The sequence below is a fragment of the Carettochelys insculpta genome, chromosome 16, assembly GCF_033958435.1.
Source record: "Carettochelys insculpta isolate YL-2023 chromosome 16, ASM3395843v1, whole genome shotgun sequence".
NCBI lineage: Eukaryota > Metazoa > Chordata > Testudines > Carettochelyidae > Carettochelys > Carettochelys insculpta.
The window spans coordinates 37,122,938-37,144,960 of record NC_134152.1 but is presented as its reverse complement, the minus strand read 5'-3'; the positions used below and the strand labels follow the sequence as shown (position 1 = coordinate 37,144,960).

Below are 22,023 nucleotides of genomic sequence, written 5' to 3'. Positions count from 1 at the left end.
CTGTGGTCCCCACCTGGTACTCAGCTCTCACCTATGGCTCCAAGAAGCTGTAGCATGCGCAATGGCCACACCCTGATAAACTGCTTCAACAGGTGGGCTAAACCAGGTGAGGGTACCCGACAGGTCTGAAACCTTCGGTGAGATAGGGAATTGCCTATCCCAGCATGAAAAGTTGGCTCCGGTGGACTGGACGGATGAGATCAAGAGCGGGATCCAACAACCAGGAAAGCGGCTCTGCAACGCTCTGTGGAGAGCGAAGGGCATGACAAGGTTCCGAAGACAGCATAGCCATCCACTGCAGCCGAGGAAGTCTTCAGCCGTGACAACTTTTTGTACCACTGGAACCAGGTTTCTGAAGCCGGGAGAGTGGAACAGCCCCATGCACCATCTTTTCCACTTTAAACATTCTCCCGCACAGGTTCTTTGCACATTCTCATCTCTCAAATCAGTCTACTTTATTAGTCCACTTTATCCTTCTATATCTTCTGTTTACTTCAAAGTCCTGCGGTGATGTGGGAAGAGCAAAGCAACAGATGGAGTTGACCACCGGGAGTCGCAGTTCTAAACCTGCCCATAGGTGTCCTGTGGACTTTGGTCGCTCGACTCTGACCCCAGAACAACAGAGGAATTTGGGAACATCCCAGGCGACTGAGCAGGTCTTTTTGGGAGCAGCACTGCTTACCCTCAAATGAGGGAGGGGACTAGAAAAGGTGTCCCAGAAATTGCTTGTCCCAACCAAACTGGCCAGCATGCTGTAGCTGACAATTTTACCTTCACAGCGGTCGAAAAACAGTGAAAAGAAAGATGATATTTGGAGCCTGGAACATTCGCACCCTCTTCGACAGGGAGAACACTATGAGACCTGAGAAAAGAATGGCCCTCATAGCAAGAGAACTGGCATGCTATAACATTGACTTAGCTGCCCGGAGCGAGACCAGACTTGCAGACGAAGGATCCATCTCCAAACCAAAAGGAGGTTATACCTTCTTCTGGAAAGGCAGGCCAGAAAACATAGACGTAATCCACGGAGTGGGACTTCCCATTAAGACATCATTTCTGCACCAGCTTCCTGACCTACCAACTTGAATCAGTGAGCATTTGGTCAAGCTCTACTTCCCCCTCAACACTCCTTGCCACATTACAGTCATCAGTGCTTATGCCCCCACTCTGACCAGCAGCAGTGAAGCAAAAGAGAGTTTCTACAAGGACCTTGAATGTCTTGTGAAAGCACCTCCTCCCAGTGACAAGCTTCTTCTCTTGGATGACTTCAATGCCAGAGTTGGCAAGGACTGTAGGAACTGGAAAGGGGTGCTGGGGCATCCCAGCATTGGTAACATGAATGCCAATGGCCTTCTTCTGCTGAGCTTGCATGCAGAAAATGACCTGATGATTACCAACACTCTCTTCAGGCAGGCCAATAAATACAAGACCATATGGATGCACCCAAGATCAAAACAGTGACACTTGATTGACTATGTCATCAGTCACAGGCAGGATATTTGTGATGTTAAGATTACCAGGGCCATGCGGGGAGCTGAGTGCTGGACTGATCATAGACTCGTCAGATCTGTCATTATGCTGCACATCACACCACTGCACCACAAGAAGCTCAAGGTTGTCAGACCCTCCTTCAACACTGGGAAGCTGCAACATACTGGTCATTGTGAACAATTCACACCCCACCTTGACAAAATGCTGACGTCCCATGGACCTCTGACTGGAGGCCCAACACAAAATTGGGACTAGTTTAAAACCCTGGTGACGGAGTCAGCCAAGTCAAGACTAGGACTAAAAAAGAGAGCTCACCAAGACTGGTTTGACAAAAATGACGAGACCATCATGAAGATCTTAGAGGAAAAACAGAACGCATTTCTGCTATGGCAAAACAATCAGTCCTCAATCTCCAAACATGACCATTTCAAGCACCTTCAGAGTCAGGCACAGACTGCACTTCGCAAAATGCAGGATGAGTGGTGGGAGAGAAAAACTGACAAAGTGCAATACTACACTGACACCAAGAACTCCAAAATGTTCTTCGGTGCTATCAAAGATGTATATGGACCTTCAAAGCCAACTACTACACCTCCCCTGTCTGCAGATGGTATGACTCTCCTGAGGGAGAACAGCACATCAATGATAGGTGGAGAGAGCACTTCAGCGACCTTCTCAACAGGCCCTCCCTTGTTGACCTTGTGGCCCTAAACCTGATCTCTCAGAAACCCACGATAGACAGTTTTGACCTGCCCCCTGCAATGGATGAGGTCAAAAAGGCCATCAGCCAGACCAGCTCTGGCAAAGCCCCTGGGATGGATGGTACCCCTTCTGAAATTTTCAAGGCAGCAGGACCAGTGTCACTTGAAGCCTTTCACAGCATTTTGACCAGCATCTGGGAAGAAGACATGCCCAAAGACTTTAGGGATGCCACAATCATCTTGTTTTTCAAGAACAAGGGCAACAAAGCTAACTGTGGGTATTACTGGGGCATCTCCGTTCTCTCTACTACTGGGAAGATCTTGGCTCGAGTCATCCTCAACCTTCTGATCACCAGCATCTCAGAGGAGAACCTACCCCAGGAACAGTGTGGTTTCCACCCAGGCCACAGCACCATTGACGTGACCTTTGCTGTTCATCAGGTCCAGGGAAATTGCATAGAGCAGAACGTGGTTCTATATGCTGTCTTTATAGACCTGACCAAGTCATCTGACACCATCAACAGAGACGCCCTGTGGATTATTCTGTCAAAATTCGGCTGTCCTAGAAGATTCGTTAACCTCATACACCTGTTCCACAATGACATAACTGGCTTTGCTCTTTTGAATAGTGAGTCCTCAGATCCATTTGAGATATCCAATGGCATGAAGCAAGAGAGCGTGCTGGCCCCAGTGTTATTCAATCTCTTTTTCACGTGCGTCCTCAGCCATGCAGTTAGGGACCTGGACAATGGAGTCTACATGAAGTACAGGCTTGATGGGTCACTTTTTGACCTTTGTCGTTTGAATGCTAAAACCAAGATACTTGAGAGGCTCATCCTTGAAGCCCTTTTGGCTGACGACTGTGCGCTTACGGCACACAAGGAATCTGATCTCCAGCTAATCGTCAGCAAGTTTGCTGAAGCCACTCGCCTCTTTGGTTTGACCATCATCAGCCTAGGAAAGGCCCAGGTACTGTTTCAGCCTGCTCCAGGATCTGCTGCCCTCCCCGCTTCAACATCTATTGAAGGAACAGAGTTAAAAACAGTAGACAAGTACCTTGGCAGCGTGATAGCCAATGACAAGGCTTGACAAAGAAATCAATGCCAGGATCTGCCAGGCCAACCAGGCACTAGGATGTCTGAGAGCACGAGTGTTCAATCAGCACAATATCTGACAGTCCACTAAACTGAAAGAGTACAAGGCTGTAGTCCTGAACAGTCTTCTTTATGGATGTGAAACCTGGACCTTGTACAGAAAACATGTGAAACTGCTGGAGCGCTTCCACACACGGAGCCTGAGGTCAGTCCTGCACATTCGATGGCACAACAGAGTCACAAACCTGGAAGTCTTTGACAGAGCAGGAACCACAAGCATCCAAGCCATGATTCTGAAAGCCCAGCTTCACTGGACAGGGCACGTCATATGAATGGAGGAGTCAGGAATCCCAAAGGAACTCCTCTATGGTGAACTCTCCCAGGGCAAAAGGAATCAATGTAGGCCTCGCAAGAGGTATAAAGACTGCGTGAAGGCCAACATTGCTTATGCTGGATTAAAGCCAAAGCAGCTAGAGCAACATACAGAAGACCAAACAGGCTGGCATGCTCTCATATGACACACATATGACAACTTTGAAGAGCAGCCACTCATACGCCTGATTGATGCTTATGAGAGGAGGAAAGCAACAGCAGCAGCTGCACCGACAGAGCCAGAACAATTCTCTTACCCCTACTGTGAACGCCTGTGCCGTTCAAGGCTTGGACTCCTCAGCCACATGTGAATCCACAACCAATGAGCCTGTGCAAGCTCAAGACATCATCATCGGACATGACAGACCACCAATAGACTCAGACCTCCAGCTGTTGGCCTGACCTCAAGCTGGAGGAAAGCACCAGCAGGAAAGTCTTGTCCATACATGCTGAGGTCACCAATATGGTGCTATGCTGAGTCTCTAACTCATGGGGCTTTCAGGCTATATACTTTCTGGGGAAAGAACTATTGTTTTCAATGTATTTATATAGTGTCTGGCACAAAAGAGACTGACCCAGAAGGCCCAGTAGGTACTATCACTATGTACATTAAATAGGACTGACTAGCCTCATACTCCAGAAGCCATATTACAAAAGAAGAAAATTCAGTTTTCTCTAAGTGCTTACACTTCTGCAAACTTCTGCACAGCCCAATAGCATTCCAGAGCTGATCCCACCGAAACTTTTCATGTTCCGGAATCCTTTTTATGGCATGGTTCTCCTTACAGATTATGTAAGTAACTTCCACTGTTTATGAGTGACTCTGCTCAGAATCTCTCTGCACATCACTGGCATTTATTTTTCTCCTGCAGGGGATAATACAGTCTCTGAATTTAAATAAATTATCCATCTGTTCACAATATACTTTATATTTAGGATGCAAAAGTAGATAAGGTGCTGTAATGGGAATCAGGAGACCGAGTCTATTCCAGTATTGCTCCTGACCTGCTGGACAACCTTGAACCCCCTTTCCCCTTACACCTTTATTTCCTTGTTAGATTTTGTAAACCCTTCTGGGATTCTCTTATTAAAATAACACGTACAACGGTGCCCTGGTCTTAACTGGTACCTCTAAACACTACTGTTAAAACAAAGATAATAATGTCATCTAAAACAACAAGAAGTCCTGTGGTACTTTATATTCTAACAGCTATTTTGGAGCATAAGCTTTCATGGAAAAAGACTCGCTTTGTCAGATGCATCTGACGAAGTGGGTCTTTGCCCATGAAAGCTTATGCTCCAAAATATGTTAGTCCATAAAGTGCCACAGGACTTCTTAGCTGCGTCTACACGTGCACTCTACTTCGAAGTAGCGGCACCAACTTCGAAATAGCGCCCGTCGCGTCTACACGCGTCGGGCGCTATTTCGAAGTTAACTTCGACGTTAGGCGGCGAGACGTCGAAGTCGCTAACCTCATGAGGAGATAGGAATAGCGCCCTACTTCGACGTTCATCGTCGAAGTAGGGACCGTGTAGACGATCTGCGTCCCGCAACGTCGAAATTGCTGGGTCCTCCATGGCGGCCATCAGCTGGGGGGTTGAGAGATGCTCTCTCTCCAGCCCCTGCGGGGCTCTATGGTCACCGTGGGCAGCAGCCCTTAGCCCAGGGCTTCTGGCTGCTTCTGCGGCAGCTGGGGATCTATGCTGCAGGCACAGGGTCTGCAACCAGTTGTCAGCTCTGTGTATCTTGTGTTGTTTAGTGCAACTGTGTCTGGGAGGGGCCCTTTAAGGGAGCGGCTTGCTGTTGAGTCCGCCCTGTGACCCTGTCTGCAGCTGTGCCTGGCATCCCTATTTCGATGTGTGCTACTTTGACGTGTAGACGTTCCCTTGCTGTGCCTATTTCGATGTTGGGCTGAGCAACGTCGAAGTTGAACATCGACGTTGCTGGCCCTGGAGGACGTGTAGACGTTATTCATCGAAATAGACTATTTCGATGTTGGCTGCACGTGTAGACGTAGCCCTTGTTTCTGAAGATACAGACTAACTCAGCTACCTCTCTGATAAAAGTCATCTAAAAGAACAGTGGTTTTGTATCTAGAGGATGGAATTGTTCTTTATCTGTTGAACACCTGTAATATTTTTCAGAGCCATTGAGGAATACTGATGTATAAATAAGTTATTGCAGTAGATTTCTACTTTTGCTGCATTAGGTTATTTTGTTTTCTTTTCTTAAATATAGATTCTTAATGAAAGGTAACATGGGAGACCAATGGGCATTTGGTTTTACAGAGCAAGTACTGTAGACAGTGGTGCAACTCAGGGTGTAAAATAAGATGGTAAGCACTTGTTTAAAGTATATTCGAGATTGCACTTCTGGCAAGTCTTGAGCCCTAGCACCCTGGGCAAATACCAACTCAAACACAGTAATTATGCCTCACCGAATTACACCTAAGCACAGCACACATTCATTTCCTGCTCTTACACCTCTTTTGTAGCATTACTGCACCCTGCTAAAAGCTACTTGTTAGGGCTGCCAAGAATCCCTTATTCCAAGGGATGTCCATTAGTTCTCATTGTCATTATTTTCATTTTCAAGAAAATTTAAGAATCACTGAATGCTGCAAAAACCAGCAATGCCCCCCAAAATGCAGGTAATTGTTATGAAGAACATAAAAACAGCCATACTAGATCAGTTAAAAGGTCCATCTAGCCCATTTTCCTGTCTTCTAACAGCTGCTAATATCAGCCGTCACAGAGGGAAATAGAAGAGGTAATCATGAAGTGAGCCCTGTTTTGTTCTATGTTCATTTTATTAACAAAAAGTGCAAACAGATTTAAACTAAATTACATGATTTGTACACACCTAAACAGTGGGGAACATTACATACAAATATCAGAGGGGTAACCGTGTTAGTCTGTATCTGCAAAAACAACAGGAAGTCCTGTGGCACCTTACAGACCAACAGATATTTTCAAGCATAAGCCTTTGTAGGCAAAGACCAGTCCCTCAGTGGGTCTTTGCCCACGAAAGCTCAAGCTCCAAAATAGCTGTTAGACTACAAGGTGCCACAGGACTTCCCGTAGTTTCTGCGGATACAGGCTAGCGAGGCAACCCCCGATACTTGCTACACTCTTGACCTTCACAGCCTGAAATGATATGAAGGCAGGGTGCCAAGGGCCCTTATTGTGGAAACAGCAGGGTGGCAACTCTTAAACCCCGGGAGCGCAGGCCGGGGCCTGAGGGTCACTACCGAGCAGGCCCGGGGCAAGGCCCCCAGGCGCTGGGCGCTCCCGGCTGGGGGAGGGCAGCCCCGCTCCTGGCCAGCCGTTTCGGGCTCGGGCTGAGCGGGACGCACTGGAGCCGCCAGCGGCCTCCTTCCGGGTGCCCGGAGGTGAACCTCCCCCACGTGACCCTCATCCGAGTCTCGCCGCGCTCTCCAGTCTCAGCGCTCGGACGCTGCCCCCAAGGCCGGGGTCTGGGTCACATGACGCTGGCAGCCACGTGACTCGCTTCTCGGGAAGGCGGCGCCGGAAGTGGTGGTGGCGGCTTCCGGAGGGGACGGCCGGCTGGGTGTGTGGGGCGGGAGGCGCCGCTGGGAGCAGGCCGGGGTCGGCCGCAACGTTTCCCCGGAAGGCGCAAAGACAGAAGCCGCCGCCGCCATGAAGAAGCAGTTCAACCGCATGAGGCTGCTGGCGAACCAGACTGTGGGCAGGTACGAGCCCCTCACCCAGCCCGGGGCGCGCGCAGGCCCCATGAACCGCTGGCGGGGGGCGGCGCTGTCTCCCCTCCCCCCCTCCCCCCCCGCAGGAGCCCGGCCGGCTGGAGCGCCGTTGCGGAGGGATGCCAGCCAGCCCCTTGGCTGTGCGGGCGGTGGCCATGGTGGGGGGCTGGCGGGGTTGCTCCCCGTGAGCTTCCAGTAAAACTGCCTTGGGCACTGGCTAGCCCAGGGAGTGACTGTCCGGCTGTGCTGTAGAGGGTCCCTGACTTGGCCGAAATATTGCTTTTTAATTGAGCACGGTCTCTGGGAGGAGCCCTTTAAGCACTGGGTTACCAAATCTGCTGCTACTCAGCTCGCTAGACTCCCTACGGTTTTTCGGACCAATAGTACTTGTCAGCCCTTTGCTGAGATCAGCTCTCCTAATTGGGAGGACTTAGCAGGGTTGACTTAGTGAAAGGCTGTGTCTATAGGGTGTTTTTAGATAAGTGCTTGGTTTAGAGAAACAACGAGAAGTCCTGTGGTACCTTATGGACCAACAGATATTTTGGAGCATAAGCTTTAATGGATGGGTCTTTGCCCATGAAAGCTTATGTTCCAAAATATGTTAGTCCATAAGGTACCACAGGACTTCTCGTTGTTTTTCTAAACCAAGTGCACATCTAAAAACACCCAGTAGACAAAGGCTTTCACTAAGCCAACCATGCAAAGCTCTCCCAATTAGGAGAGCTGATCACAGCCTTTCACTAAGCCAGTCTTGCATCCTGCTCAGCCCAACACATCTTTGCCCATGAAAGCTTATGCTCTAAAATATCTGTTAGTCCATTAGGTGCCACAGGACTTCTTGTTGTTTTTGTAGATACAGACTAACACGGCCACCCCTCTGATACTTGGTTCAAAGAAGCATTCTTAGGGGATTGTCACAGTACAGCATGGGACACACTGTCCTTAATAGGTAGCATCTGTTGGATTTGGTCTGGTAAAATGTGTGGAAGGGGACAGGTCCATAGATATCCTCAATATCATGAATATACTTTCTCCCGGTTTCTGGCAGTTCTAGTAAAAACACAGTTTTGTGATTCTTACCGTACTTTTATAACATAAGACACTTCATTTCTTCTGGATGCCACTTGAGACTTCTGTATATTGCTGGTCCAAATGTGTATGCCGTCCTTATCCGATGTTGATAATGAAAGTGACTTTGGACGTTCTACTTCTTGAAATAGTGGGTGTGATAATTCTGTTCTTTGTGCTACTGTATCATATTATCAAGGATTTTATGCTCTTTTCACATCTATATTATTATATCTGTTTTATGAGATTGGCTAATATAAATATAAAACAAAGCAGGAAAATGTGCACTAGGTCGTATGTTTCATAGCTATTGTGATTACTCATTGTCACCTCTAGGGTGCTAGGAGTTTAAAACTAGTTTGTGTTAAAGTGTTGCTTCTCAGGTATGGCTGGCCTATCAGTATATTGTTTTTCAGTAGTGTAATTTGATGTGTAAACACAAGGAAGCAAAACCTCTGATCTCTTGGAGCTGTATTATACTGATGCAAAAGAGTAAGGACTTTTTACTACTTGGATTCGCTGTAAATATGGTAGCACAGTTCTTTGACATGAGTAGGGCTACACAAAGTTCCTACAGAATTATTTGCATTCTTCGCTTCCTGTTCACATAGGGCTTATCTACATTAGTTCCCTACTTCGAAGGGAGCATGGTAAGTAAGGTGTTGAGAGTTTATTAATGAAGTGACACCCCTGCGCGAATGGCAGCTCCAAAATGTTAAACTTCAAAGTGCTGGCTTGCATGTTTTTGACGAGTAAAGGGACTTTGAAGTACCCTGGGCACTTCAAAGTACTGGTGGGTGAGCCGTGGCTACATGCGAGCCGGCACTTAAAAGTTTAACACTTCGGAGTTGCCGTGGGGGGCAATTAGCTTAATGAAGTGCTGCATATGCACTGCAGCACTTCGTTAATAAACTCCCAACACCCTACTTACCATCCTCCCTTCGAAGTAGGGAGCTAGTATAGACAAGCCCATATTGTTTAACTTTCTCACTTTCATTTCCTGTAACTTCATGCTAATTTTGTTTGTTCTTACTCTCTCCTAATTCTAACTTTGATATTTTTCAAGAAGACTCAGGCTGCACAAATAAGGGTCATTCTTACTTGGCAGAGAAATCAGGCATCTGGAAAAATCAAAGTGCAAGAATCAAAGTGCTTTCACTTTGGCCTAGTTTCTGCTTTTTTACTGTAAAGCAATATTCATGTATGGAAGCATAACTTAGTGTCATCTGTACATACTGAAATGTGATATAGCGTTCTTTTAAGATAGATTTATAGCTTTACAGTAAGTTATTTCTTGTTAGAATTTTTCTTTTCTGAGCTAAAAGTTCATTTCAAACATGGCTCAACTTTTGTCTGTGTTCTGAGTATCTCTAAAGAGTACATGCGCTCTCCTCAGGATCCACTTCTACAAAAAATCAATAAGAAATGTCAACTAGTGATGGCTTGAGGGGGAGTCAGTGATAGCTGATTCTTAATTTATTATAATAAAATGGGGATATTTCAAGCTTCTTCTGTTTTTTCACTTTACTGACGCACATCTTCATCTCACCTCTCATCTTCGGGTATTAGCATTTTGGGGTAAGCATCATATCTAGTGTTTGTACAATTTGTAGCACAATGGGCCTGATCTTAAGCAGGGCTTCTTGGGGTTATTGTAATATATGCGAGCCCACAAATGCCACGTACAGCTTCCCACTTTAGAATAAAAGGATGGAAAGAATGTGTGAATCCTCAACTGTATGTAGCATTAAGAAATAAGTTTCAGCCTTGAAGGTGATCTTTGACTAGTGCAGTTGAAAAATGTCTTTATTGCTAGAGTCCAATGGACATTGCAGCTGTTGAAGTTTTCGTTACTCGTATTCTCAGGGAGTGGTAACCATATAAACATGACTATCAGTCACATTCCTCTGCCAGATAGCCTGTGCTGTGTTAATAGTCTGTGCCTAGAATAGTGAAATCACTGGTTTAATTAAATGTAAACGAATGTACAGAATGTCTTGTTTGAAAAAATTGAAAATGATGTGAAAGTTATAAAAAGTAACATGTCATGAAGTCCAAAGATCATCAAGATTTTTCTTAACTTTTTGTTATGTTTACCATAATTCCTTGTACACTTTAAATGGAAATATTTCCATATCGTTTTTTTATTCACTGATACCAGTGTCTCCTATAATATGTTTCTTGTGAGTATAAGGGTTGCAAACATGGACTGTTTCCAAAGAGCATTAAACCACTTATTTTGCAAATGGCATAAAGAATTAAATAGAAGTGGGGATGTTAAGGATGGAGACAGTGTTTCACACTTTGGACAGTGCACCTTGATTGTTGTCCATTGTGGTTATAGCTTTAAACAGAGACTGAGACCAGGCTGCAGCATTAACCCCAAGACTGTGGTTCAGACATAACTTAGAGCTGGAACTGTAGTTAACTAAATGTATTTCTTAGCCTTCGTATGCTTTTCAACTATAAACATGCATGCTATGCTGATTTACCAATTTAGACGGCTGTAAATCATTGATCAAGGAAAATAAATTTTGTTTTCTGCAAACTCATGGTTATTCCTTTTTAAATCCATATTAAATGGAATGACTGAAATATCATCAAGAAAACAGCAGCTTATTTCTGCAGAATCTGTATGGTGATATCATTAGTCATTAGGTGAAAGTAACAACTGACTTTTTTACTATGTTGGCTGGCATACTTTTATAGTAGACATCACTCTTTGTACCACATTTAGCACAGAATGTGAGACCAGTGTGCTATTATGTAGTTGCCACCTTCTAGTAATAGGGGAAGTAATTTGTGTAGCTTGTAATATGCGTTCAGGACTTCTAAATCAGTGTTACCCTCTTCTTTTAAAACTCAGCCCCCTTCTGTGGAAATCAATCATGCATGCTCCATTAAGTCCAGCATGTATCAGAATTCTTGATTTACAATTTTTACTTTAAGGAATTACTTTCAACACTGGATGTTAAATATTTGCACACTTGTTTCTTTGAAACTGAAAAAAGCTCACAATAATGATACCGAATACAGTGAAATGAAAACACTGTCCTGTCCCTACAAAAAGGGAACACTTTTATGAGCACCCATAGCTTGGTTTGTGGTTATTGAGTGGGTAGAGATGGTGGGAAGTGTCTGATGGTACATCCAAAGACTGTCCACTTCTGGATCCAAAATGCACAGTCGCTCAGTAGCCTGGAAATTGTCATATAAAATTTACTTTTTTTAAAAATGTGTTTTGAAAATCTGTGAATTATATCATAGTGCTGATATTTAAACTCTTTGGATTTGAGTGGATTCCCTTTGAAATTAATGGTACAATTCGGTTCACACATTAATGCTGTTTTTTCAGGCTCTTTGTCATCTCTGGCAGACATTACTGCAGCAGTTGGCCAGAAAAAACATGACCTATATCTCCACAACCATAACATCTGAAATGAGGAAAAACTGAGGTTTGGCTATGTGTACCTCCCCACCATACTGTAGGCAATACCATTTTAAAGATTTATTTAAAATGTTAATTTTTATCTCTAGCCATCATTTAAAGGTGATGGTTGTATGATACCCCAACAGAAAAGGTGGTCCTCTGAAAAGATGACGAAAGAATAGACAGTGATAACTTCCTCTGGAACTTCCAGGTATTCCCACACTCCTAAAAATAATGTCTGATGGCTGTATGTACAGCTTCCCCTTATCTTGTGTGGCAACTGAGAATCAATTTGTTTTTTAGAGGAATCAATTGTTGTGTTAAGAAAAATGTCTGTTTTAATACATTAATGGTCTTTTCTTCCAAATTAGCTATAGTCCATACAACTGACCTTTACATTGAGTTTAGTTATGTTATTCCCATCCAGATGGGAATTTGCTAGGTCATTATAGGGGCTCTTATGCATACTTGGCTTTATCTAATTCTTGACCCCTCCCCCCACCTTCTACCCCTCTGCTCTCTGATTTGCTCACCTTGATTATATTTTTCTGATTTGTCAGCTTTGATTATTATTTTTGGTTCTCTGTGCCTTAAATATTGAGTCAGTTCTGCTATGGCTAGGGTCTGAAGAAGTGGGTCTGTCCCACGAAAGCTCATCACCTAATAAATTGTTTTGTTAGTCTTTAAAGTGCTACTGGACTGCTTTTTTTGTTTTGTTAGTATATAGACTAGCATGGCTATCTCTGTTACTATACTAAAAAGCATAGAGTGAGTCTTGAAGAACGATGCATTGCAAAACCAATTATTTAAGTTCACAATTTAATTTTTTTAATTCACAATTGTCTTCAGAGAAATCATCATTACTTTCTCCCAATAAACAGTTTTCTCTGCCTCTCCTTCTTGCACTGCTTACACTTGACACATTTTCCTTTCTTACCCAGGGAAGGAATTTCTTCAAAAAGTTCCCAGATTGGGTGTAAAAGAGACCCTGAAGACATAAGTTTTTGTATGCAAAAAATGTGGGTGAACATAGGAAGCTGTGTGTGTACTGACTGAATAACATCTTCCCTTTTTCTTTCTGCTCTGCCTCTGACCCTTCCTATGTATCAGTGGTGTGCAACTGGTGGCCAGTTGGGCTTCTGTGTATACCCAAGAGACATTTTATTTATCATTTCCCATGCACAGGATTGCCAGATTCTGCTGATTTTTGCCCAAGTAGTCTCTTTCTTCATGATATTACAAAAATGACAGGCATGTGAAGTAAGGTGTGTGCTGCTTGTGCACAACATTTTGAGAGCCATATGCTGCCTTTGCATCCAATCTGAGTGCTGCTACAGTTCAGTTGGCACACCTTGCAAATTCTAGAACTGCAAATGCAGTTGGCAAAACTACCCTGTCTCAGGGGATTGTCTTGGTAACAACAAACTTGAGGGCCACTCATGCATCCCACTCACTAGCCTAGGTTGCTCCTCACTGTTATGTACAATATTGTCTCGCTGTCTTTAAGATAGTGTCTTAACTAACTCTTCTGCCATGCTTGGTCCAGCTCCATCATCACTTAAACATAGATCAACAGTCCTGTCCAGTCTGTATCTGTCTTTGCACATGTGACTTTAATCTGCTGAGAAACAAAGTCCAGAAGTTTCAAGAAGCAAGAGCTGGTAGTTAAGCTGGGCAGACTAGAGCTAGTAGTTAATTTTCATGGGACTATCAATGTATGGGTAGGATTTTTTGATGAAATTTAATTGGTAGCTTATTTTTAAATGAGGGAGAAACTTAATATTTTAGGTATACATTTTTTAAAAAATCTGTTTTTTATTTATTTTAAAATAATTGATTTTTATCCACCCTGATTCTGAATTCGCTATCTGACATTGGACAGTGCCAGATACTTAACAGGAAGTTGTGACTCTTTACTAGGCAATTATTAAAATAATTTGCCATTAAAGGAAGCATCATCTTAGTCCCCTTCAGCAGAGAATATTTTCAGTTTTCAAGCTGAACAACATTGCACCCTTTCCAAAAATATAGCTTTTATTAACATTACTCTGGGGCTTTCCTTACACTAGCAAGTTCTTTCAAAAGAAGGGGCTCTTTAGAAAGAGCCTATGGGGCATCTACACACACAAAGCATTCTTTCGAAAGTAAATCAAAAGAATGCAGTGTTCCTTTCAAAATCACTCTTCTGCTCCCATTTCAGGACAAGTGCCTTCTTTCGAAAGAACAGTCTTCGTTTTCATTTCGATCTCTGGCCTGTTCTTTTGAAAGACAGCATCCATGCAGCAGGGACCGTGTGAACGTTCTCTTTCAAAAGAGCAGATCACTCTTTTTTTTTAATCTGCTTTTTTGTGTGTGAATGCTCTTTTGAAATATCTTCCAGAAGAGCTTCTTTTGAAAGATCTCTGTAGTGTAGACATAGCCTGGGTGCTCTTGTTACCGTATCAGTGCCCATCCTGTTTTTGAATCCTAACTTCTTGGCCTTCCTTTAGTGTCAATGGGTTTCACAGACTAACTATGCATCCTTAAAAACTCCCTTGTTTTTAAAACTTGCTAGTTTTATGGGAATGTTGAGTGTGTACTTTAACTTTTCGGTCTCTCACTTGGGTTCCATGTTAAGATGAAAATTAAACTTCAGTCTGAGGCAGCTGGTCATGGTTTGCCTCCCTATCCCAATATTTATTGTAATAAGCTGAAAGTGAGTGTGTCTGATCTGGAATGCATTGAGATTTGGTATGCTAAAACACAGAGGGATTTTATGCGAGTAAGGGAATGTCGAAATGGGGCACTTATTTTGAATCTGCCCACACTGTCAATCTGCAATTTGAAATCATTAGCATCTTCCGAACTGCCTCATTAACATGCCCCCTCCAAAAGAGATGGCATGGCCATGGTCGTAGTGTCCTCCAGAGAGAGGGAAGGTTCGGGAGTGAAATCAGGAAGACAGTGGTACAGACACATACATAAGGTATGAGGAAATAGAATATGCAGAAAGTTCGTTAATGTCCTGCAGTTCAAATCATTGTGTGTGCGCTGTTCTTAAAATAGGGGTTACAAAAAGTCTGGTTTGATGTTCTTTATTAATGACCATCTTGTGTTCATATACATGGCAGCTGTTGAATTTCTGAGTTTACCAAACCATCAAAAATGGCTCTTGCTGTTTTGGTCACCGAGCTCTGACCCAGACCTTAACTTCTCACCCTAAGGCCAGTCATTTGAAACCAGAATAGAGGGTGGGCCTGGGTTTCCCTCCTCTCCACTGCAAAGTGGTATTTCTTGCAGTAGTGAATGGGGAGACCACCTAAGTCACTGCAGGAATGATACAGGGTGTAGGGTATGAGGAATGCCTGACGCTGCTTGTGCTGTGAAACCTGTAAAAACTCCTCTGGAAGGGCAAATCAATGTGACCTGGCCAGAGGGGCTGAGTTATGGAGCAGCCATTCTGCTCCTCTGTAGGTGGGAGGGGTGGAAGGGGGGAAAGAGGAAGTGAAAAGAGACAGAGCTAGCCTCCAAAAGGGGATGTCCTGTGGTGAGTCAAATCCTCTATGCACATCCCTCTTTTTATGTACTCTCTGTTTGTGAACTTTCAAACTAACTGCTTTGTTTTTTCTCAGCTGTTTTTTACCAGAGCAGAACTGGCCTCTGATCTTGTTTTGGTTCACTGATGGTCTTACTATTTTTTTCTTAGTAAAATATTTTTGTTTCCTGTGGAAGAATATTTAAAATGTGCTACTCAAAAATAGATCATAATAAAGAATTGTTTTGTAGACTTTTTACAACTGACAATCCGTTATTGGGAAGACATAATGAAAGGTATTTAGTTGTCTGGTATTTCAGACAACTGAGCTAAGATCCAGGACTTAAGGATATGAGGAATGTTGCCTGTTCGGAATAGACATCTTTCAATAACTAATGAACAAAATTGTTAGTTTTATTGTTTGCTTGCTTTGTAATTTTAGAGTTGTTTTTAGCTTGTTAGGCACTCTGAGTGCTTTTGGGGTTTCTGTTCATATTTATTAATAATAAATGCATACAACTGCAATTTGAGAAACAGGTGTAAAGCTTGTATTAATGCTTTCTAAAGATGGTGAAAAGGCTAAATTTTGGCACATAAAGTATAAGCATTCATTTGTTAAAGTTGTAAGGACTACATATTGAAGTGCCTGGCTGGCCAAACATTTCAGCCAATAGAGTCATTCTCTAGCCACCTCTAGGTTTTCAAGGTTCAGGGGTAACTTCAGTCCTGTTTACAAGAGCTGGTTTTCACTGCTGATCAGTGGTGTGAGAAATCTACTCCCGAACTGTCAGCAGTTATTCAGCCTCAGTTCCTGTGTAGACAGTGCCAGGTGTACTGAAGAACTCTGTGGCTTCAGAACTAGAAAATTTTAATACCAGTTCATGCTCTCACAATCTTTGATGGAATAATTTTAATCTGGTAAAATAGCTATTCAGAGAGGTCAAAAGTTAACAAGCTGATTTTACATAATAAAGCATTTCATCAGGAATGAATTGAACATAGGAACTATTCTCAAAACAAGGGAATTTTTTTGGTAACAGGCAGTTTGATCATTTAATAAATTGTCTATAGTACAGGTTGAACCTCTCTAATCTGGAACTCTCTTGTCTGGCAAACTCCATAATCCAGCATGATTTTAATTAGCCAAGCAATCACTTAGCATGGGCACAGATGAGTTTCCCGTGGTCCCATAAAGTTTGTTTACAGCCACCAGTCATGGCTCTCCATATTCTGTGCTAAGAGCCCGTATGAACCCAGTAAGAGCCCCTTAAATGCCTTCTAAGAGCCCAGTATACAGTGGAAGTGTTGGTAATATGCTAGAAAATATTAACCTCCTGTCATTTGGCAAATTTTCTCATCCAGCACCAGTCAGGTCCCAAGGGTGTCGGATGAGAGAGGTTCAACCTGCACATGTTCTTGCCTATGCACACTGACTTATAATCAAATCTTTGTTTGTAAGGTACATTAAAGTTCTATGTAACTTCTGGAAACAAGGTTTTACAATTGGTTAAAATCACTGATTTGCTGTCATTCGTATAACTGTAGAATCTGGATATCCCATTTGGGGATTGCGGCCACAGTCTCAAGTGTTATGAAACTATACTGGTTGGTATATAATATAATGGTGTGTTGAAGTCTGTGGTATATAGGAGTTATTCTAGTTTAATACAAATTGATGCAGTGGGCCACAGTTGATCTACTGTACTGTAGTGTTATGAAGCTGTCCAAAACTTGCAACATTGGCTTTAATGGTTTCAATAAATAATTCCCCTCTGCATCTGGCTCATTGTACTAAGGGGTGCTTGCTAGCTGGTTGGTTCGTTGCTATAGTTTCCAAAATTTTTGGAAGCAAAGTCACATTTGACATTTACTAATATTGGTATGTTTAAACTTCTTAGTGTATATGCAAATAAGGCCAGAGAGATTTTCCAATGTCACTGTGACTGTTTTATAGGGTGAATTATTTTCAATAATAACTTGGGTAAATAGTCATTAAATTATTTGTTTTTAAGTATTAAATCTCAAATCCATGAAATAGTCCTTTCTGTAAGAAAGCATGTGATACTTTTACTGTCTCACAGGAAATGTAGCTTTTCTTAAATTACCTGGCTGGGTGAGGTAACTCTTCACTGAAGTGAGGTGGAGGCTTTTTTCCTTTGCATGAATTGTTTTCTAATGAAATTAATTGCATCGCAAAATGGCCACAGTTTGGATTGACTGTGCATCACAGTGTATCCACGGGCCATTAGAACCACAAAAGTAAAGTAATGCACTAATTCCATTTTGGAAGAAGTAACTGACCTTTACAAGACAGAAAATGTTGCTCATAGCTTGCAACCTATTTCATCCACCAAAAATCACTTGGCTCAGACTTTTGTGTAAATATGATGTTCAGATTTATCTAATGCTTATGAGTGGACCACTGACATTTTTTTCTAAAACAGAAATGTTAAATAAAACGTTGACTGCTGAGTGTCCAAAAAGCAGAGAAGGGGTAGTTCATTGGTAAAACTTCACTGGCTCCTTCCTATGTTAGTATTGGTAGCATATGCTGCTTAAACTAGAAACAGTACATGTGGTTTGCATACCATCTTAACATAATTCTGATATGTCCTTAAAAGAAAAAAAAGAAAAAGATTGGATTTAGATGGTACCAGACCACTGACACTTTAAATATGTATCATATGAAGAGTAGTCATTGTTTCCATGATTTGATCAAGGGAAATACTGTAGTTTTATACATGGTTTGGGAGCAGGCTGCGTATGACTTTTTGAGCAAGAGAAGGACATGTAAATTTTGCACAGCTAATGGTTTATTTTTTTGTAAAATTGACCCACTATATGGTAAAGTATAATCACTTGGATAGGAATTTGAAATTTATTACTCATGGCTCTGAAAAGTGCTGCAGTTCATTTAAAAATTTATTCTTCCTATTAATTGAGTTCCGCAAATCAGTTACCCAGATGGATTGGTGATATGCAAATCCGAACCCATTCACTCAACAATTTTGCTGCTTTGTGGCTATTTTTGTTTCATATAAAAGGTTAAGTTTACACTTTCCACTTGAAAGTGTATAATTTACTATAGAAATTTGTTTGACTTACTAGACAAAGCATTTTGAAGATGGAAAAATGCCTTAGGCGTTAACCAACAAGATAAAGGCATGACTGCAATTTTATTAACTGCTCTGAAAATAAAAACTTGTATCTGAGTCTAATGGCATCATGATACATTTCTTTTTGATCAAAAATTGTATTTGAGGTAGTCATGCAGTTTTCTAGATTATAGGAGTTAAGAGTTTATTGCCCCTCCCCACCTTTTTTGGAAGTAAACAGGTTTGTAATAGAGAGTTTTCAGTCATTTGCTGCATATACATATCACTGTTATGATGCAACGGATACGTTTAACTTTAGAAATCAAAGCAGTGTATAAACAGGAAGGAATACTAACAATCTGAATGTGTGCATCCAGATGCTTACATCTCCTTTTTATAAGTCATCCTTCACAGTAGTATTTGGGTTTTACGGTAGACACAGTTGTATACCAAAAGGCATTTCTTACAGGATGGTTTTTCTTCTGGGCCTGAATGGTAAGGAAGCCAACAGCCAGTAAACAGTGTTAAAATTGGACCAGATTCTTGCTCAGGCATAGTAGGACACTTACATCAGCAGGAGCAAAGCTATAGTTTGAATACTGGCATAATTAGGTTGATGTAAGCTGCTTTATGTTGAGTTAACTCTGTAGTGTAACCAGGCGTTCAGACTGACTTGGGGTTAGTACTCAATGACCTTTTGTTAAATTTTTCGAGTCATGAATATCATTTAAATTGGGAGCAATTATCTTCACTAGTATGGTGAACTTCATATTTCAATGGAGTTCAGCATGCTTTTGTTCTCAGTCTTTGTACTCTGAATTTTTTAAATTGTGGGAAGGGCTGAAGGAGAGTAACAGAAATAGACTCTGCTTCCAACTTGAGCTTGGTGCAGGGCTGTAACCCTTTATGATGAAGATGCTGTAGATCCTGTCAAGTTCTTTTTAGACTCTGGTAAATATGTCCAGTGCTCCTTCATTCAGGATTTTGAAGAGAGTATGAGAAGTTGTGGCAAAGTATTGGTCCAACTCACCTCATTACGCTTACATCTTTCTGTCTACAGTAACTGTTGCTGCATTTGAAGTCTGAAACCACTTTGTTGAAGGAGTATAGCTTCACACCTCTGCTTGGATTATAGTCCAAGCAAATATTTTGCAGTTTGATAAATAATTACCTCAGCAGATCCTGTGAGTATGGAATAATCCCATGTTACTAAAATATTTCTCCCCTACTTAAATTGTTCTAAAGTAATCATGTTGCTTCAGATGAAGAAAATGCAGTAGTATGTATAACTGAGATGATTAAAGAAGCTTTTTCAATTTTTGTTTTGAATAGAGAGTCACTGGGATCACATTTCTAACAAACTGATCTAAATTTAGCCGTAAGATGACCTGGCATACAGAAACAGTGGTCTAATGCAATTTACTTGTGTAAAAAGAACACTGTAGAACAGAACTGTTAGATTTTAAATCTAATGCTTGGCATTGTGATTGCCAATTTCTAAATATGATAAAATGTTAACACAAAAAAGCTTTCGTATGATGCCAGCAACCCTGAATTAGAATTTTACTCAGAGTAGCATAATTCATTCTCAGATGCTTTGTAGCAAGAGTTAATTTCCAAATTCATGCTTGAACAGCAAAAACATCACACTGTGCATGACACATGCCAGAATGGTAATAGCATAACTCTGCATGTTATACACATTAACATGGCTTCTGTATACACTGTAGCTCAGCAACATAAAAACAGACTTGAGCATCCAATGACGTAAAACACAGCTCTCAAATGAGCAGTCATAAATGAAGGTTAGTTATTGGAGAAGAGACTACAACTCAGGTGGGGATCAGGCTAAGAGTTATTAGGAAAAATTCCATTCCCAATTTTTAATCGTTACCCTGGCATATCTCTTGGGAAATCTGAGTGTGAGATCTGTATGTAAAAAGACAGAGCTTTTAACTAAACACTCAGTTCCTTAGGTCTTTAATGAGCATCAGTGATTTTAACACCAGAAGGGACTCTTTTAGTTTTGCCTCCTGTATAATGCAGGCTAGAGAACATCACTAAAATAATACCAAGAGCACAGCTTTTAGAAAAACAACTTGATTTCAAAATGATCAGTGATGGAGAATCCACCATAGCTCTTGATAAACTATTCTAATGGTTGAAAATACACACCCTATTTCCAGGTTGAATACGTCTAGTTTCAAGTGGTCCAGCCGTTGAACACTTTTTGTTGCTTCTACTAGATGGAAGAGCCCATTATTAAGAATTTGTTCTACATGTAAACATTTACAGGCTGTAATTGAGCCCTCTCTCTGCCCCTCCCACCTTCTGTTTGCTAAGCTAAGCAAATTGAGTTCCTTGAGTCTATCTCTGTAAGGTATGTTTTCTGTCCATTCTCACGGCTCTTCTCTGAACCTCCTCTGATTTATCAACATTCTTTTTCAATTTTGAACACCAAAACTGGGCAGAGTGTTCCAGCAGCAATTGCACTAGTACCAAATGTAAAGGTAAAATAACCTCTCTGCGTACTCAAGTCTCCTATTTATGCATTGCAGGATTACATTGGCTCTTGTGGCCATAGCATCTGATGAGGAGCTCATGTTCAGCTGATTATCTGCTATTATCCCCAAATCTTTTCTGGGTCACTCGTTCCCTGGACAGTGTCCCACATTTTTTAAGTATGGCTTTCAGTATCAATCTGTTACACACGATTCTGTAAAACCTGAACCTTGATGACAGTTCCTGCATCACTTCTGGTTTTTGCTCATTTTCTCACTCCTGTCTTCTTTTGTCCCTTTGCCCTTGTTTAATTTGCTTTGCTTGGTTTTAGTTATCCACAGTTCTGCTTTTCTGTACAAACTACCTTCTTTGATGTCATCCTAGAACACTGAATATTTAGATTCAGATATTACATACTACTGCAGTGCCATTTCAGAATGTTCACTAGTTAAGATTATAAATGGGCTTATTTGCTGTCGTGTTGCTGTGTTGCTTCTTTATAGTAACAAAAACTGCAACATCACCTTGAATGTTTGACTCTATAAACTTCATGTGTTGTGGAGAAGGGACATTTTAAAACTATATAACCCATCTAGCTTTGTGGCCAGCTGTGCATTTTCTGCTTCAAATATTTGTTTCTCAATTCCAGGAAGATCATGTGACTGAAATGTAAGACTTCAATCTCCCTAGTGTACCAAATGAGAGAGCGAGAAGGAAAGAAAGAAAGAAAGGAAAAGTCTTTAATGCTTTTTAATTAACTCAACGTGCCTCATAAATTCTACTTATGTGGTTGTCCTTTTTATCACAAGCATATGCTATTAATATCGTGTGCCTGCATCTAAGACTAAGCAATGGCATGGTGGCATTTTAAATGTAACTTTTAATGGCTGTATATGCTAAACATCTTACTGTTTTCAACATCTCATTATATAACAAGATTTGAGATGTTCTTCTACTGTATGGCTGTATGGTAATTCCATCTACACTGATTATGGTGCTTTAAACTATGCTGAAGTGCACACTACCCACCTACT

General features: G+C 41.8%; 1 protein-coding gene across 6 annotated transcripts in view; it reads left to right on the top strand.

The window, feature by feature from the left end:
- Window positions 1–7,221: 7,221 nt before the first annotated feature.
- The window catches only part of ARHGAP17 (Rho GTPase activating protein 17), a 66,964-nt gene continuing 52,162 nt past the window's right edge, over window positions 7,222–22,023 (top strand). For 5 of the 6 annotated variants that reach the window (XR_012647813.1, XM_075011252.1, XM_075011248.1 and 2 more), the window contains exon 1: window positions 7,222–7,371. Coding sequence is in view for 4 of the 6 variants with exons in the window: in XM_075011252.1 (XP_074867353.1) it covers window positions 7,319–7,371 (53 nt within the window). In the remaining 2 variants the exon portion in view is untranslated. Of the gene's footprint in view, window positions 7,372–19,547; window positions 19,672–22,023 lie in introns of all 6 variants that reach the window. The other variant, XM_075011251.1, reaches the window with a different exon arrangement.